Raw genomic sequence first — 19,543 nt, 5'->3', positions numbered from 1 at the left:
CATGCTGTGGTCCAGGTAGTCCAAAATGGCTGTCTACCAACAGAAAGCCCAAAGAATCCAGGAGTGGTTGGTCCACAAGGCTGGATGTCTCAGCTGGTCTTTAGAATACTCTGGAATCCCAAAAGAAGTAGGCTCCAATGCCAGTGAAGGAGTGGACTTGCCAGTCAGAGCAAGCAGACAAAGAGAACAAGCCTTCTTCTTCCACGTCCTTATATAGGCTGCCCGCAGAAGGTGTGGCCTGAATTAGAGGTCTGTCTTACCACCTCAAATCATCCAGATTAAAAGTGGGTGTTCCCCCAACCAGGTGTGGCGGCAGATACCTTTAATCCCAGCACTCTGGAGGCAGAGGCTAGTGGATCTCTGAGTTCAAATCCAATCTGGTTTACAGAGTAAATTCCAGGACAGTCAGAGATACACAGAAAAATCTTGTCTTGAAATAAAATCAAGGCAAGAACAACAACAAAATTTGTGGGTCTTCTCACTTCAAATGATTTAGTTTAAAAAAAATCCCTCACAGGTGTATGCCACTGCTTGGGTTGTAGTTAATTCCAGATGTCAGGTTGACAGCCAAAAATAGCCGTGCATACTTGATGGGAATCCCAGAGAAGGGTGTGACAGAATCATTACAGATAAGAGGACACTCAAGGTTGACGGTGCCAGAGCCAGCTGTTGTTGGTCGGGTCCCCAGAGCTATAGAACATTGCTTGAGAAGAGGGGGCGGGACAGGGTGATAGATTCTCAGACCCCTCCTCTTCTTCCGGATTTAGAGCACTGGAGCAGGCACGCCCTCCAGGTCTCACACTTAAAGCAGCTTGGGTAACTTTGTATCCACAGTCAGGAAGTAGAGAGCAATGGATACAGGCCACTACTGAGCCGAGTTTCTCTGGTGTTACACAGTTCAGGATCCCAGCCAGGGAATGGTGCCATCCACAGTGGTCAGGTCTTCCCCTTTAATGAACATAACCAGGATAGACCTTCCCCCCCCCCCCCGCCCCCCGCAGCATGCCCAGAACCAGTGAGTCTAGGTCCCGTCAGGTTCGCAGTTGACGCTAATAGTCACAACGCTCAGACTTCAGACCCGTACATGTGGCAGGCATTTAATTTCTTTTCATCACTGAGGCACAATCTGCTGTTGAATAGACCAGCTTGTTTATCTGTTTACCTATGGAAGGCCTTCTTGGTTCCTTCGAGCTTTTGACAATTGTGATTAAGGCTGCTATAAACATTTACATGCAGGTCTGTGGAGACAGAAGTTTTCAGACAATTAGGTAAATGCTTGGTGTCAGAATGATTACTAGATCATATGGTAAGGTTATATTTAGCTTTATAAGACACTGCCAAACTGTATTCCAAAGTAGCTGTGCCATTTTTCATTCCCCTCATCAATGAATGTGGCTTCCTGTGGCTCCCGTCCTAGCCAGCAACTGTTGTTTTGTTTTGGTTTTGGGATTTCAGCCATTCTGATAGATGTATACAGCTATTTCATTATTGTTTTAATTTGCATTCCCTAATGCGTTCCCTAATGTTAACTATCTTTGCATATGTTCATTTGGCACCTGAAGGTAGTTAGTGTGGTGTCTTTTCTGATCTTTTGTCCACTTTTTTAAAATTGGGCCTTTTGTTTTTTTAATGTTGAATTTTCAGAGTTCTTATTATACTCCGTACAAGCCCTTTATCAGACACACAATTTAAAAATATTCTTCCAACTTATAATTTGTGTTTTTATCTTTTTTAAATTCCTTTGGCAAACTTGTAAAGTTCTTAATGAGGTCTGCTTTGTCAATTTCCCCCATGAGCCAGGCTTGTATTGTTTAGTTTAATTATTTTTAAAACTTTGTGTGTAAGAGTTTTTGTCTTTGTGTGTGTATAAGTACCACATGTATGCCTGGTGTCCAAGGAAATCAGAAGAAGGTATTAAATCCGCTGGAACTGGAGTTATGGATGGTTATGAGCTACCATGTGTATGTGGGGAATTAAACCCAGGTCTTCTGCCAGAGCAACAAGTGCTCTTATTTTCTGAGCCATCTCCCCAGCCCCTGTGATGGTTAGTTTTAACTGTCAGCTTATCATAACTTAGAATTACCTGAGAAGAGTGTCTCAGTCGAGATACTGCCTAGATCAGTTTGGCCCATGGCCATGTCTTAATTTTTAGTTAATGAAGGAAGACCTAGTCCATGTGGGCATCACTGTCTCCTGGGCAGGGGATCCTGAACAGTATGAGAGGGCAAAGCTGAGAGAGGTGCAGAAGCCGGTATGGATCTATTCTTCCCTCTCTGCCCTTCTCTGTGGATGTGCCATGACTAGTTCCTCGAGTCCTACCTTCACTTCCTCTGAGTGATGAACTGTAGCCCAGAACTGTGAACCAAATAAACCCTTTCCTCCTCTCTGTTGCCTTTGTCAGAGTATTTGTGTTGTTGTTGTTTTGTTTTTGTTTTTCGAGACAGGGTTTTTCTGTAACTTTGGAGCCTGTCCTAGAACTAGCTCTTGTAGACCAGGTTGGCCTCAAATTCACAGAGATGTACTTGCCTCTGCCTCCGAGTGCTGGGATTAAAGGTGTGCACCACCACCGCCCAGCCAACAGTTTTGTTTCTTAAACAACAGCAGCAACATCACTCGGTTAGGGATATAGCTTGGTTGGTCGAGTTCTTATGTAGTGTACAGGAATCCATAGGTTTGATCCCCATTTCTGCATAAGCTGGACACAATGGTGCACATCTGTAATCTAAGTACTTGGGAGGCAGGGAGACTAGGAAGTCGAGGGGAGCAGGACAAGGAGAAGGGGAGGAAGAGGAGGAGAAGGAACAGGAGGAGGAGCAGGAGGAGGAGTGGGAGGAGGAGCAGCAGGAGGAGGAAGAAAATCAGGGGAGGAGGAGCAGGAGCAGCAGGAGGAGGAGTGGGAGGAGGAGCAGCAGGAGGAGGAGCAGAAGGAGGAGGAGTGGGAGGAGCAGCAGGCAGAAGAGCAGCAGGAGGAGATCACTTAGTCCTTCAAACCTTGCTTCTATAGATATTTGGTTCTGTGCTTCCCATTGCTTGTGAGTTTGTCTGTGTAGGGTGAGAGGATGCTGTTTGGGATCACTGTTAGATCGCCGTTGCTGAAAACGTCCACTGACTTGCCTTTGTACTCGTACCACTGCTGTTAGCTTTTAGAACTGAAATTATCTGTTCAGCTGGGGTTCTGTGCAGCTCGGGTTCTGTGCAACTTAGGTTCTGTGCATCTTGGGTTCTGTATCGCTTGAGTTCTGTACAGTCTAGGTTCTGTGCTGCTTGGGTTCTGTGCAAGTGCTATGGTTCTTTGCATCTCGGGTTCTGCGGTACTGTTTGGTTTCTGTGAAGTGTTATTGCTGCTATGGGGAAAGTTCTGACTTTATCCTATGCTTCTCTTGCAGCAAGACCACTGGGGCAGACCCTGCCATTAAGAACCACCGTCAACAATGGCACCGTGTTACCAAAGAAACCCAGTGCTTCTCTCCCATCCCCCTCGGGGTCCAGGAAAGAAATGGTTGTGCCGGTAACCAAAAGGTAGGCTACGTGAAGGACTCCCCTGACTTCTCAAAGCAGTTCTTTGGGGGTTTAGAAGGAGCACCTCTTTCTCATAAGATGCTGTGGTCTCATCTGAGCTGAGGCTGTGATGTAGTAACTCAGTGTTCCTCTGCTTTAGAGTTAAGGTATTGCCTGTGAAATCTCAGCCAAAACACTAACAAGATGTTTGTATTTTTACTTATGGTTTTTTATAAAAATAACTGGACAACTGGGGCTCCAACCCACATCCTTACATGCAACATAGCAAAAATTCAGATTGCCGTAACAACCTTTAACTTTTATTGGTAAGATTTGGGTAAACTCAAACCTTTAAATTATATGGAGTGCTAAGAGTCTGGACATCCGTGTTATCCTCAGATAGATCACAGTTCACTTTCAACATTGGTGACCTTCTGACTGTTGCATTTCAGTGCTGCGTCTTAGAATCAGCATTAATTCTCAGACTGCAGAAAATTAAATGTGGGGGCTGGAGAGATAGATAGCTCGGGGAGCATTCCAGAGGTCCTGAGTTTGACTTCTACCAGCCACATGGTGGCTTACAACCATCTCCAGCGGGATCTGATGCCCTCTTCTGATGTAAAGGTGTACATGCAGGTGGAGCATTCCTACAGAAAAATGAATAAATCTTTAAAACAAAGAAAATTAAATGTTCATTCAGTTTATAGTATAGCTAGCTTAGAAGAATTCCTCTGAAACCCTGCCTCACAGGCATGTCATAAGAATGTAGCAGAGGGCTAGAGAAATGGTGCAGAGGCTAAAACATTTTCCGTGCAGACAGCAAGAATGAGGACCAGAGTTCAGATCCCCAGAACCCACCAGTGAGCTCTGGGTCCAACCGAGAGACCCTGCCTCAATAAATAAAGCATAGAGCAATCAAGGAAGACTCCTGACTTCAACCTCATAGTTTTACATGAATGTGCGCACACACATATAAACACATATGTACATACATACACACAGAATACAGAGAACCTATGGAGGTCATTGAAATGCTAGTGGCCTTAGGGGCACTGAGAATCTGGGTATGGATACTGAACAGCTTGGAGGATACCTGTGGACTACATCTGCTGCCTCTGTGACTTAGAATGGAATCTGGCCCCCAGTCTCTCTTGCCATTTCCTCTAGTTTGCTCTTGAGGTCCCGCCTAAGAAGATGGCCGTGAACCCCAGCCATACCATCTGGGCCCAGGGCATTACTTCATGAGATGATGCTTCTCTCAGCAGAGGCCGGGTGCCTGTGTCCCACTAACCGCACTCAAGAAGCTTGCCATTATATGGTGGGTGCCCCTGTGGACCTGTGTATACTTTACTCTGACCACTGTAACTGCTCTGTGGGACACTGCTGACTGTCCCGCACCCATCAGGTGAGACACAGAGGAGACTCAAGGAGACACATGGAACATTTTATCTCTATCCCAGCTTGGTTTCCTGTTGCTGTAATAAAATGCTTCAGCAAGAGCAACTGAGGAAGAAGGGTTGGTTTTAGCTCACAGTTCCCGGTTACGGCCTATCACTTTTGGAAAGTCAAGGCAGGATGTAAATCAGCTAGTCACACCCACAGTCAGGAGCAGAGAGGGAATGAATGCACGCATGCCTGCCAGGGCCCAGACCATAAAATAGTACTGCTCACACTTAAATAGGGTCTTCCAATCTCAGTAAACACGGTTCAGATAATCTCCCATGGGCACACCTACAGACCAACACAGCCCAGGCACACCTGCAGACCAGCACAGCCCAGGCACACCTGCAGACCAGCACAACCCAGGCACACGTGCAGACCCACACGGCCTAGGCACACCTGCAGACCCACACGGCCCAGGCACATCTGCAGACCAGCACAGCCCAGGCACACCTGCAGACCAACACAGCCCAGGCACACCTGCAGACCAGCACAACCCAGGCACACCTGCAGACCCGCACAGCCCAGGCACATCTGCAGACCAGCACAACCCAGGCACACCTACAGACCCACACGGCCTAGGCACACCTGCAGACCCACACGGCCCAGGCACATCTGCAGACCAGCACAGCCCAGGCACACCTGCAGACCAGCACAACCCAGGCAAACCTGCAGACCAGCACAACCCAGGCACACCTGCAGACCAGCACAATCCAGGCACACCTGCAGGCCAGCACAACCCAGGCACACCTGCAGACCCACACGGCCTAGGCACACCTGCAGACCAGCACGGCCCAGGCACACCTGCAGACCCACACGGCCTAGGCACACCTGCAGACCCGCACAGCCCAGGCACACCTGCAGACCAGCATAACCCAGGCACACCTGCAGACCCGCACAGCCCAGGCACACCTGCAGACCAGCACAACCCAGGCACACCTGCAGACCCACACGGCCCAGGCACACCTGCAGACCAGCACAGCCCAGGCACACCTGCAGACCAGCATAACCCAGGCACACCTGCAGACCCACACGGCCCAGGCACACCTGCAGACCAGCACAGCCCAGGCACACCTGCAGACCAGCACAGCCCAGGCACACCTGCAGACCAGCACGGCCCAGGCACACCTGCAGACCAACACGGCCCAGGCACACCTGCAGACCAGCACGGCCCAGGCACACCTGCAGACCAACACGGCCCAGGCACACCTGCAGACCCACACGGCTCAGGCACACCTGCAGACCAGCACGGCTTAGGCACCCCTCCCCCTGACATGCACACACTCTTCTTTATTTTGTTTATGTCAGGTTGTCAATTAAAAGTGACCATCACGATCACTGAGAGATCCATGGAAAAAGAGGGTGTCGGTGGGACCCATGGAGAGTGCTCAACTTTTGGGGGGGTTCTGCTTTTATTAGGGCCAATGTTGTCATCTGGCTAGCTGTCACAGAGTGTTGGTGGAGACTTCAGAGAAAGTAAAAACCAAGAGGACAACTTCCTGATGTCCGTGGTGCTGATGGTTGTTTCCCGGGTGGCAGCTGAGGAGTGTGCTGAGGTTTGGGTCAGCGAGATGAGGAATGAGTGAGTCATTCAGATGGGAGGAGAAGCTGTAAGTAGGCCAAAGGTGATGAGGTAGAGCCAGTTTCAGATCAGTCTGTCCGGCCTGGAAGGCCTGAAAGGGATGCGCATCTGCGGCTGTGTTAAAGTTGTGATATCATCTTTGAAATCTGCATAGGATTGGTCAGAGAGCTCTGCCTGTCACCAAGCAGGCTCTCCTTGCATTTCTCCCTGTAGAGTTTTGTGCGTTCATTTTTTTTATTATTATTATTATTTTCAAGAGAATCAGTTTTGTGGTGCTTTTTAAAACTCTGAAGTGCTACACTTAGCCACATCTTATATATTTAGACTCTTGCTTGGATCATCCGTTTTCAGAACCAATACAAAATGACTTTTGGAGTCTGACAGTGGCAGGAAGCACTCTGGCTCACTAGACGTAAGACTAACAAAACTGACTTTTTCCTGTAAGTTTCAGGGCTTTATGTCTTTTTAAAAAAACTGTAATCAAAAAACACCTGACATGAAATTTGCCCTCTTACCCATTTGTGGGTGTAGTTCATCAGGGTAGGATATTTGTATATTGTTGTCCAGCAGATGAGCGGAGCCTTTCAACTCACAAAATGTAATCTCTCCACCCATTAAACAATAACTCTGCTTTCTGTCCCCACAGCCTCTGGCATTGCCCCTCTTCCCTCTGATTCTATGGTTTTAACTACTATAATAATAATGATAATAATAATAATAATAATATGTGTCTGTGTGTGTTTCTGTGTGTATGTGTGCGTGTATGTATGCCTGTGTATGTTTGTGTGTGCATGTGTGTATGTGTCTGTATGTTTGTGTGTGTATGTGTGCTTGTGCTTGTGTGTGTTTGTGTGCACACGTGTGTGTATGTGTGGTGTGTGTGCACGTGTGTACTATCTGTCCATATAAAGGTCAGATGACAGCTTGTAGGACTCATTTCTCACCTACCATGTTGACCCTGGGGGCAGCACTCCGGTCATGAGCTTGGTAGTAAGTGCCTTTACCCACAGAGCATCTTGCTGGCCCCCTTTGGGCTATTTTCCACACTTATATGAGCTACATATTTGCACTTTGATGACTACTTTCCTCTGCTGAATATAGTGTTCTCAGGGCTCATGTCAGCTGTAGTGGGTCACGGTTCATGTCAACTGTAGTGGGTCACAAATTTCATTTTCAAGGCTGAGATATTCCATTAACTCTGGATAGTTAGGGTTCATTTTGTTATCTGCCATTCGGAGAGGGACAGGGAATTGCTTCCACGTTTCCGCTAGTATAACATTGCCGCCGTCAGCACAGCTGGGCACGGCTGTCCCTGGACACGGCATTCAGTCCTTTGGAAAGTGTGTCCATGATAGGACTGATGGGCCATGTAGGAATTCTGAGTTAAACTTTTGGAAAATCTTCAGACAATTTTTCATAAGAACTGCATTATTTGACATTCCTGCCAGTAATGCACCAGGGTTGGAATTTTCCCAACTGTCAGCATTTGTTAGTTTCTTTTCTCTTTGCTTGTTTGTTTTGGTTATGTTTAGGAAAGTGTCTACATCTGTAGCCAAGGCTAGCTCTAAGCTGATGACTCTCCTGCCCTGGCCTCCTAGATGAGATCACAGGCATGAACCTTGTAAAACAAGAAACCTGGCTTTCTTTTCTTTTGGATGCTGTCATTTCAGTGGGTGTTGGTGATCTCTCAATGTAGTTTTGAATTATATTTCTACCCACCCCCCATCTATGCAGCCCTGGCTGGCCCGTAGCTCACTATGTGGACCAGGCTGACCTCGAACTGACACTGAGATTCTCCTGACTCTACCTCCTTAGTGCTGGGATTAAATATGTGGATAACTACAGTCGCTCTTACAATTTTTAATTATGCTTTTTATTTTATTTTATATTTTATTTATTATTATATTTATATTTATTTGTGTGAGTGTGCCTGAGTGCCTGTTAGTGTAGGTCAAAGGGAAACTCGGAGAAGTTGGTTCTCCCTTGCACCATGTAGGTCCCCAGGATGGAACTCTAGCCGTCAGGCTTGGAGACAGATAGCTCTACCTACTGAGCCATCTTGTTGGCCCTTGCACCTTAGATCATTTTCTCACATGATTGTAAACCATTTATACATCTCCTTCAGAGAAATCTACCCAGCACCTTTACATACCTACTTATCTTGAGGTATTTGTGCTTCTTGAGATAATATCTTGCTATATAGCCCAGGTTATCCTGATTCTTGTATTCTCCTGCCTCAGCTCCCATAGTGTTGAGTTTACAGGTGTGTGGCACCACCCCACCTCCCTGTATTCGAATTGCATTATGTTGTTGTCATGCAGCTGTAGAACGCCCTTATGTATCGAATATTCACCACTTATTAGGTGTGTGACTTGCAGGTATGTCCTGCCAGTTCCCTAGATTGGTCTTCCGTTCTGCTGATCCTTTGCTTTGATATCAAGAGGTGTTCGGGACGTGTAGATTGTGATCTGATCAGCAGAATATATTTGTTTTTGGTGTCTGCTCAAGAAACCATTACTGAACCCCACACTCTAAGCCTTCTCCCCTGGATTGTCTTTTAGGGGTACTTAGGTTTTAGGTGTTAACTGTAGGTCATTAGTCACTTCGGTGTTAATTTTTAGACATCCTATAAGGCAAAGCTCCACCCTCATTCTCCTTATGTGTGTATTTCCAGTTTCCCAGCATTCATTTGTTAAAGAGTCTGTTCTTTGTCTACTGGGTAATCGTGCTGTCTTTATTAGCAACCTTTTGTCCATTTGTGCAAAGGTTTATTTCCGGACTCACTATTTTGAACCACTGGCCTCTAAAACTATCTTCATTGCTAGTGTTTGATGTCTTCATCATTGCGGTTATAAAATCAGGAAATGTGAGCCCTCTATCTTTACTTCCTCCCTCACCCCTACCTTTTGTTTTTTTCTGAGAGATTTGGTGATGGGTTGGGAGTTGAGATTTCAGGTGAGTATGAGGTTATCGATTTCTGCAAATCCCATGTCTTGTTCACTTTTCTGTTGCTGTAATGAACACCATGAAGCAACTTGGGAGAGAAAAGGTTTGTTTGGCTTCAGGTCACAGGGCATCATCAAAGGAAGCCAGGTTAGGGGTTTAAGGCAGGAACCTGGAGGCAGGAACCGAGGCAGAGTTCATAAAGGAGTGCTGTTCTTGCTCTGCCTGCTTTCTTATACAGCCCAGGACACATGCACAAGGGGGCACCGCCCATGATGGGCTGGGCCTCCCACATCAATCATTAATCGAGAAAATGCCCCATGTATAGACTTGCCCACTGGCCCGTCTGATGTGTGTCAAGTTGACAAAAACTAACTAGCACAATTGCCTTTGCAGTTTTACTAAGGACTGCACTGAATCCATAGGCTGCTGTAGGTATTCTGGCCTCTGAGTCTTCTGATCTACACGCATGGTCTTTCTGTTTATTTACATCTTATTGTTTTCTTTTAGCAAAACTGTATGGTTTCATAGTGCACCTGTAGCTTACCTTCTGAGAAAACTAGTCCTAAGTAGCTTGTTATTTTTAATGTTGTAATAAGTAGTCTTTATTTCTTTTCAGATCATATGGAAATACACCTGATTTTTGTCTGTTGATTTTTTTTTTAATCTTGAAATTTCCCTGAGATTGTTTTTTTTTGCCGCATCCTGCATAGCTCCAGAGATGGACTGAAATAGGGCAGTGAGGGAATGAATCAGGGACAGACATAGATACATAGAAGACATACATACATAACACATACATACATCCACAGAAGACATACATACACACATACATACATAGACAGAAGACATACATACACACATACATACATACACAGAAGACATAATACACACAGACATACATACACAGAAGACATACACACATACACAGAAGACATATATACACACACAGAAGACATACATACACAGAAGACATACATACATACACAGAAGACATATACACACATACATACATACATACATACACAGAAGACATAATACACACATACATACATACACAGAAGACATACATACATACACAGAAGACATATATACACACATACATACATGCATACATACACAGAAGACATACATACACACATACATACATACACACACAGAAGATCTGGGGTCTGCTGGTCTAGGCTCTTGGATAAAGACGCCTCAGCATTGTGGAAGCTTAGTTGTTATTATAGACAATTGATCGAGGAGGAAAGATTATCACACAGATACAACTAAACAAGGAAGTGGGTTATTGTGTACAGAAAATCAAGAAGGTGGAGTTATTATGTACGGTTGAACAGGGAGGCATGTTTAGCTAATCTTGGTAGGGCAGCCTGTAAAAATCTGGAGGAGAGAGATACTGTGGGCATTTTCCGTACACACTGTTAGAATCTACACTTGGACCGGAGGCAGGCGCTGTCCCTATCACAGGCTGAGACACTGAGGTTTCTGACATGGCCATGGCCAGGACAAACAATACACATTCAACCCAGGACTTCTCTCTCCCTACGTAGTTTTTTTTTTTTTTTTTGTGTGTGTGTGTGTGTTTTTTTTAAAAACTTTGTGCTTCATTTTGCACATTAGTATTTGTTGTCCACAGAGGTGTGCCTTTCCTTTCCACTGTGGATGGTTTACATTTTCTTGTCTAACTGCTGTGGCACGGATTCCTAGTATTTACTATGCTGGATGCTAGAGGCACCCATGAGCCTTGCTGCTCTTCTCCCACTCTTGGAGAGAATTTCCCCCCCTTCCATCCTTGTGTACATTAGCTGTGGTCTCCTGTATAACTTCTGCAGTGTGGGAAGTAGTCAGTTTCTGTTCCTAGTTCTTTTGAGTGTCTTTATCATGAAAGGGTTTTTGAACACTTCTTTCTTTTTAAAAATTTTTATTATATTTTATTTATTATTGTTTCACTGGCATGTGTGCATGCCATAACATGCATGTGGGGTTAGCGGACTACTTCCAGGAGTTGGTTTTCTCCTACCACATGGGTCCCAAGCTTGATCAAACTCAATTTTCAAGCTTGAATGACAAATATCTTTACCTACTGAACCTCACTGACCCTCAAAGGCTTTTTCTGCATCAACTGAGATGATTGTGTGATGTTTGCTCTTCACCTGTTACTGTGATTACCACATTGTTTGATTCTGATCTGTCGAGATACCTTTTCATTCAAATTATAAGTCCCTGTTGGTTCTGTTCAATCTCACCCCCCCCCCCCTATTTTTTTTCTAGACAAGGTTTTCTCTGCGTAGCCCTGGCTGTCCTGGAACTCGTTCTGTAGACCAGGCTGGCCTCAAACTCAGAGATCTGCCTGCCTCTGCCTCCCAAGTTCTGGGATTAAAGGCAGATCTTTTAATACATTTTCATCAAGGATATTGGCCTTCTTGTAGTGTCTCTCTCTGGTTTTGTTATCAAAGTGGTACTTGTCACATAGAAGGAAGTCAGAACTATTTTTTCCCCTTCAGTTCTGAAGAGGAGGGTTGATGCCAATTATTCTTTCGGTGTTTGATAGAACTCTCCAGTGAAGCCAATTGGTTTGGGGCTTTCTTTGGGAGGTGTTTTTATTGCTGCTCAGACTCCTTGTTAATTAGGGGTTTGTTCATATTTTAATTTCTTTATGATTCATTCTTAGTAGGACATCTACTAGGACTGTATCCACTTCCTTTGGGCTGTCCAATTTGCCAATGTACAGTTATTCATAGCAGTCTCTTATAATTCTTTATATTCCTGGGTGACGTCAGTTGCAATGGTCATTCTTCCAGTTCACCCGTTAAGTATTTAAACTCCTCTCTCTGGGCCTCTTTTAGTTTCACTGAAAGTATTTGGATTCTGCTGATCTTTTTATAAAACCAGCTCCTGGGATTGCTGCTTTTCCTTCCCATGGCTTTCCTGTTTTATGCCCATGTCTCTTGTACTGATCTTCACTGGTTCCTTTCCTCTGTCAGCCCTCTATTTTGTTTTTCCTGGTTTGCCAAGGTGTGAAGTGAGGTGGTAACTCGGTCTTTGCCTCATGTCAGCTCAGTAGGAAGGGCTCTGGGGTAGTGAGGGCTATCAGCAGTATTATCGGAAGAGGGAGAGAAGGAGGGAAAAAAATTATGACTCATAGCTACAATGCTGTGTGCATGCATGCAAGTGTAAGGTGCAAGTGTATGTGAGTGTGTGTGCTCAAACATGCCCTCCCTAGTGTGCATGCATGCAAGTGTAAGGTGCAAGTGTAAGTGAGTGTGTGTGCTCAAACATGCCCTCTCTAGGTCTGTAGACTTTCCTTTTCCTTCTTTCCAATCTTCTCCCCCTCCCACTTGTAGTATTGACACTTTTTGTGGTACTGGGATTCAAACTCAGGATCTTATGCATGCTGGGCAATCACTACCAGTGAGCTACGCCCCCAGCTAGACTTCTTTTTCAATTTACAAAGCGATCCATCCAATTCACCTGCTCTGCTGTTCTCAGCGTGGAGCTTCGGACTGGCTGTGTGTGGTTTGCTAGACTCAGTGCTGAGAATGAGGAGGGCTGTGGTTCTCCTGGCTGCCGTGGGCTTCAAGGGGTATGCATCCCATTCACTGGGGAAGCTAGACGTAGGAACAGCCGCCTCTAGATGTGATGTGAAGAAGTGGCTCTCATTAGGAAAGGTTTCTGACAGCAGAAAGAAGCCAGCCAGCCTTCCTGAACGTGGAGGTTAAAACAGGGTGGAGGCCGGGCTCCATAAACACATTTACAATCATGAAGAATGTTGTAATCGTGACTCCAAATGAACCAAGCTGGGACATCTGGGGGGCACGCATGGTGTGTGTTTGTTTTCAGCAGAAGGCTCTGGGACTGTTAGCCTGGTGCTCGAGAACAAAATCCCCTTTGGAAGCAGTCCAGCCCCAGCGGTCGGCCGTGCATTGTGTTGCCAATTAAAACTTAGTCTGGGACTGTGCTCCCTTGTTTGGGAATCCTTGGGAAGAGGTTTTCTTTCTATTTTGTCAGAGGAAAAAGGGCAGAAAATCAAAGGAAGATATAGTAGGTCACACCTTGCTCTGTAGACTACTGAGACCATCAGTTTCCCTGTGCACAAGAAAGAGACAGTTGCTCATTGTCCTGGGGGCTTGGGGAGTGGGGAGTTAACAGAGAAAAACAACTGGGGTGTGAGTGTGAGCAGAAATCCGAACAAACCTGGTACAGGCATCATTTTAAAAATGCTCTGTGCCAGTCTGAGACCGAAAGAGTGAAGTAGCTGTTGCTTCCAAACAGCCAATGGCCCTTTGGAAAAACAGTCAGTCTGTTGGATACGTGACCTGGCAGAAGTCAATGCCAGAAACACACGCCATGCAAAGAGCCAGAAAACAAAATCTGACTTCTGTTGATTTTTTTAGAAAAGTCATTTCTAGACTGGGCAGGACTACTATCTCTATCGTCTCAGTACTTGGGAGCCGGAGACAGTTGGCTTGCCGCCAGCACCAAACCAGTGGTGTGTATTATAGCTAGGGGCAGTTTATAAGAGTTCCAGGTCCATGATGCCCTAACCTCACCGGTAAAACACCAGCCTCGTGTAAAATACAGAATAATAGAAATGGGTTAATTCAAGACGTAAGAGTTAATTAATAAGAAGCCTGAGCCAAGCAGTGTTACAATTTAAAAAAAAAAAGAGTTCCAGGTGTAACTGGAATGAAGGGTAAGACCCTGCTATCTAATATATGTCTTTGTACTCAGATCCAATACAATGGCATTGTTAATGGAATGTAGGTTTTGCATCTGTTGTCGGTAATAAGATGGAGAAGGGTGGTTATGGTGTTAAGGAAGGAAGAACCAACTGGCCCCTGCTGGCTATCAGAAACCAGGCCGTTCCCATATCTCAAGTAGTCATTTTTCTGTGGAAGGGGAGCCATGCAGTTCAGCAAATGCTTTTCTTCTCCAGGACTTTCTACGGTGGTGTTTCTGGGGAAGTACTCGTGTCCTGTCACAACGGTTTTAGGGACTGGGCTGATGGCTTGGTGGGTAAGAGTGCTTGCTACGCTAGCCTGAGGGTCTAAGTTAAGGTCCTCAGCACCCCCACAAAGAAATCTGGGGTGGTTGTGCATGTGTGAATCCCCAGCGCTGTAGGAGGCTGAGATGGGAAGATTCTGGGGAGTCACTGACCCGCCAGCTCAGTTTCAAGTTCAGTAAGAGACCCTGTTCCAAGGGGAAAGGGCAGAGAGCAGTAGAGAAGACACGCGACACGCTTCTTGGGCTCCCACACGCACATGTCCTTACACCAACATGCACCACACAGCACACACACAAAATGAGGAAGGAATTTTTGAAAGACACATTTTAATCCATATTTATCATAATGATAGGAAAGAACATTTTTATTTAATTATTAAAGCATGTCATCTCAGCCTATCAGAATTAGATATGTCATGATATGCAGGGCATAAAGCCCCTACGACCCTGGTCCCTGCCGTACTCAGCATAGCCCAGAAGACATGGTCAATGCCTGCTGTTTGTTGAGTGGGGTCACAGCTTTTAATTCACTGGCAGAAACCCAGTTCTGAGAGCTCTGCTACAGATCCCCCTCATTGTAAGTATTCAGGGCCTTTTTGTAACATTTTGGAAAAATACATTTCTTGAGTTCAAATCATCTAATGACAGAAAGCCATAATTCTAGCTTCTTGGGCTGAGAGCTATTATCTCATCACAAGGAGGAATGTCACACATCTCCTCTGCAGAAATTTTTATCAGATCCGAGACTCAAATTGGCAAGAATTCTTCAGCACATATATAATGAAATAAAAAAGCTGCTGTCTCTTCAGCCTTAGAAGTTTGGGGTCGGGTGTGGGGACAGAGAAGCAGATGGGAAGAGATACTGGTGTTTGTGCACGGAAAACACTCAGCCTCCCGCAATCACCAAGAGATGTGCTGTGTTATTGTGAGGCCTCTTGCAAGCTGGTACCCCTGCCATGTCCCAGATAAAGAGCATTGTTTTCGTCTGCTGTCCAGAGGGACTATAAGGTCTTTGATATTCCCTGCTGGTGATTAAAGGGAGCTTCCTGCAGTGAGTCACAGCCCCACTCTCTCTGGCTGCCCTTGTTGCTGCAATGTCTCCAAGCTTTTGTTTTCAGTCCTCCATCTGAGTCCTCCTAAATCCTCTTTAATTCATAAGGGCTCTTGGTTCTCAAAAGGAAATGTCTTGTTTCTTTTTCCCCCCTGCATATAGGACAATAGTAACTTTCCTTCTTAAAGTTTAACATTTTGATGCAAATGTGCACATGACAAATGCCCTAAAAGAGCTGTGATGAATTAGGCTGTGCTGTGTGAGCGGAACATGGTGTCTGTCTGTTCTGATGCTTGCAGCCTTCAGTTTCTTGAAGCTTATTACAGTTTCTGCTGGGGCTGGAGAGCCGGCTCAGCGGTTAAGGTCACTGGCTGCTCTTGGAGAGGTCTGGGTTCAGTTACCAGCACCCACAGCAGCCTACAACTGTACAGAACTCTGGTTCTGGGGACCCTGATGCCCTCTTCTGGTCTCCTTGAGCACCAGGCATTCATGTAATAGCATACATACACACAAGCAAGCGTTTATACACATAAAATAAAAATAAATACATCTAGAACACAACATGCTTTCCCACACTGACACTCTCATGTGTGGACAGAACTCTGAACAGATCAATGCCAAGGTGAGGGAGCTTAGATCTGCTGTGTAATCCTCATTCCCCTCACTCCAACATGATGGCTTAATGACTCTATCCAGGGCCTCCCATGTGGCCAGGCTTAGGCTGTGTAACCATATCACTTTGTTATATATTGGAACTATAGAAACTTATCAGATATGTAGAGCTGGTGTTCCTCAAAGCCCTGCGGGAACATAACCCCTTTGACATCGCTACTGAGTGACTAAGGAGGCTCCCTGCAGGAAGGTCCTGGTCAGGTGACCAGCAGAGAGAGCATGGGCTGCAGCCACTAACCCAACCACTCTCAGGGGCTCAGACAAGTCACTGGATATCCCTGAATTTATTTTCATCATCTGTAAACCGAGGATGATGATATTCTTGCAGCTCATGTGTGAGATTTAAGTGAAATAATCTGAAATAATCTCTGTAAGACGGGAAGTATCCAGTTCCCATCAGCCGCTGTTCCTTCATCAACATCCGTTGTCACCTCTTCCAGGCGCCGGCTTCAGTTTGGTTAGTGTTCGCCATAGTTGGATAATAGATGGGCTTTACACGCCATCAGGGCAATAAATTGCCTTGAACTTAACGCGAACTCCCTCAAGGACACTGTAGAGGCAACGCTCTGGGTCTCTTTCTGCCGCTGCCGTCTCTTAGGGCCCTCTCAACGGCTCCCACAGGTTTTCATCCTGGGAGGATGGTGAACCCTGGGCATAACAGTTTCTCTGATCTCCAGACTGTAATTTTAGGTTTCAGAAAAATCGAGCTGTCCTAAGACATGTCATTTTCTTGTTCCCAAATTGAGCATTCTAAAACAAAACATAAAAAAAAAATGAACAAACCATGTGCTGACCTTTAGGCACGCCCATCCAGAGCCTCTGTTCAGATGCCTGGTGGCACAGAGTCAAAGCTCCTGCAGTCACCAGGAAGACCGTGTGTAAACATGGTCATGGCCGCCGTCACTTGGAGTGCATATGCTCACTCTGAGAAACACAAGGTTACTGTCAAGGAAGAGGGCTGAAGGCTGGGCTGAGGGAGGAATAGATCAAGGAGGGAAAGAATGACAAGAAAGGAAGATGGCTGAGTGACAGGAACCCAGCAGGGACATTCCGGGCTGGAGGCACACAGGGGTGGTTTCACCCTGGAACTCGGCCCTGGCGGGGTCCTGTGTCTTAGGTCCCTCAGCTTCTGCCCACTACTTTATGAGATTTGATGTCCTGTCTTCCCCCCATGGGGCATGTCCTTCATAGCTCCTGCGATAATCTTACTCCTCTGTGCGGTGCTGCCAGGCTCTCTGTCCTGTCTCTGCTACCTGATTCCATGGCAGCTTTTCAACCTGCTCCTAAAAAGGCACTTTCCTGGGGGGTGGGGAGCTTTCCTCATTTTCTTCCCTTTACTCTTGCTGCCTTCCCTACATCTCTGCCACAGAGACACCCTTCGATAGCCACCAGATGATTAGTCCTGTCCCAACCGTGATGTGAGTTGCACGCTTGTACATGTAACCACCAAGCTCCATGTGTCCAGCCATACTGGCTCGTCTTGAGCATGGAACAGCCTGACTCTGCCTGTAGCAGGAGCAGAGGATGAAGCTTCATTATTTCATCCATTTAGTTCATCCATTTTGACCCGTGTGAGGCTCTGCAAAGAATGCAAGACTGGCTTGCATTGTGGAAAGATCTCAAGACTGGCCTTCAAGGAAGGTAAGTGGCTCCCAGAGAAGCCTGTACTGGCCATAGGCTCACCTAGGGAGTTTTGGCTGCTTTACCACAATGCCGCAAGTCTGTTGACTGACAAGCCACAGAAGAGGAAGTGGTTGGTTGCTCATGGTTTGGAAGTAGGATTCTGTCACTCACCAGGTTCTGTGAGATCCTCTTCTGGCTTGCAGCCTGCTTCTCACTGTGTCTCAGGGAGGAGAAAGGCTCTCAGGGGCCCCTTTTATGGAGTCACTAACCACATTCATTAGGGATCATTCCATTCTCTTGACCTAATTACCTCCCAAAGGACCACATCTCCAACAGTGGTACAGTCAGGGTTTCAGTGAGTGAAACTGTTGGGTGCTTTGGGAGGGGGACATTCAGTTTTCACTGTTCCCAGGCTCCTTGTTGTGTCCATTGGATATATATCCAATATATGTATATATCAGTATATATACATATCATATATACATATATATCGTATATATACATATCATATATATATATGGTGTGTGTGTGTGTGTGTGTGTGTGTGTGTGTTGAGACAGGGTTTCTCTGTGTAACAGCCCTGGTTGTCCTGGAACTTGATTTATAGACCAGGGTGGCCTTGAACTTAGAGATCTGCCGGCCTCTGCCTCCCAAGTGTTAGGTTTAAAGGTGTGCACTACAACACACACCTGGAATTCCTATGCATTCATTGCTTTCTCCTAGACCATACTTTCAACTGTGTGTGACAAGCATGTATGAGGATCATGAGAGTTTTATGAATAAAAAGGCAAGAGTAAAAGATTTCTGAACAACCAGGAGGCAAAAAGTAGCTCAAAATTAGACGCATAATGAACCAGAGGTTTCTGGCAGCACCCACCGACGTGGCATTGTGTGACTTCACGGCAACCTCGGTTCTGAACACAGTGTGCGCTTTGCCCTGTACACGCCATCATGCCTGCAATGCCAGGGAACTTAGCCCGAAGCACGTAGGCCCAGATTCCAGGCTATTGTGTGTTATAAATTGTAGTTTTGTATTTTTATAAACAAAGCTTGCTTGAAGTTCTGAGAGTAAAACAGCCACACTGATCAGCCTTACAGACCAGGCAGTGGTGACCAGTAGCCACAGAAACTGGGTGATAGTGGTGTACATCTTTAATCCCAGTGGTGCACGCCTTTACTCTCAACACTAGAGAGACATATAAGATGGGAGGAGACAGCTCTAAGATTCCTGGAGGCAGGATCACCATTTCAGACTGAGGTAGAGGTAGGAGCCAGTGACTGGCTATTTTGCTTTTCTGATTGTCAGGTTGAACCCCAGTTTCTGTCTCTGGGTTATTACCAATCGTGCTATAATGAACTGTGGAGTTTTTACTATATATATAAACTCTGCTGCTCCTGTAGGTACATAATGGCTTAGTCAGTATTTTCTTACTGTCCTTCCTCCACATGTAAGTCTCTAATAATATTCTTTGAATTCTGTGGTGTTAGAATGTGTGAATTTTTAAAATTGCTGTTTGAGACTGCAGAGATGGATCAGTGGTTAAGATCACATGCTGCTCTTGCAAAATTTGGTCCCCAGAACCCACACTGGGTAACTTTCAGCTGCCTGACCTCCAGCACCAGAGGATCCAATGCCCTCTTCTGGCCTCCAGTGATCAGTATGTGCGTGGGTGCGCACATGTATGTACACACACACCCATACCCGCACCCTGTGCATATGCATA

At 45.8% G+C, this 19,543-nt stretch overlaps 1 protein-coding gene across 4 annotated transcripts in view; it reads left to right on the top strand.

Moving 5' to 3' along the window:
- The window catches only part of Eml1 (EMAP like 1), a 156,458-nt gene that overhangs the window by 89,655 nt on the left and 47,260 nt on the right, over positions 1 to 19,543 (top strand). For all 4 annotated transcript variants that reach the window (XM_048431260.3, XM_087911517.1, XM_085697913.2 and 1 more), the window contains exon 3: positions 3,387 to 3,519. In XM_048431260.3, the coding sequence (XP_048287217.3) occupies positions 3,387 to 3,519 (133 nt within the window). The remainder of the gene's footprint in view (positions 1 to 3,386; positions 3,520 to 19,543) is intronic.

This window comes from Myodes glareolus, chromosome 11 (assembly GCF_982192425.1).
Source record: "Myodes glareolus chromosome 11, mMyoGla1.1, whole genome shotgun sequence".
Lineage (NCBI taxonomy): Eukaryota > Metazoa > Chordata > Mammalia > Rodentia > Cricetidae > Myodes > Myodes glareolus.
Note: the sequence above shows the minus strand (reverse complement) of the source record. Positions and strands in the feature narration are given on the sequence as shown.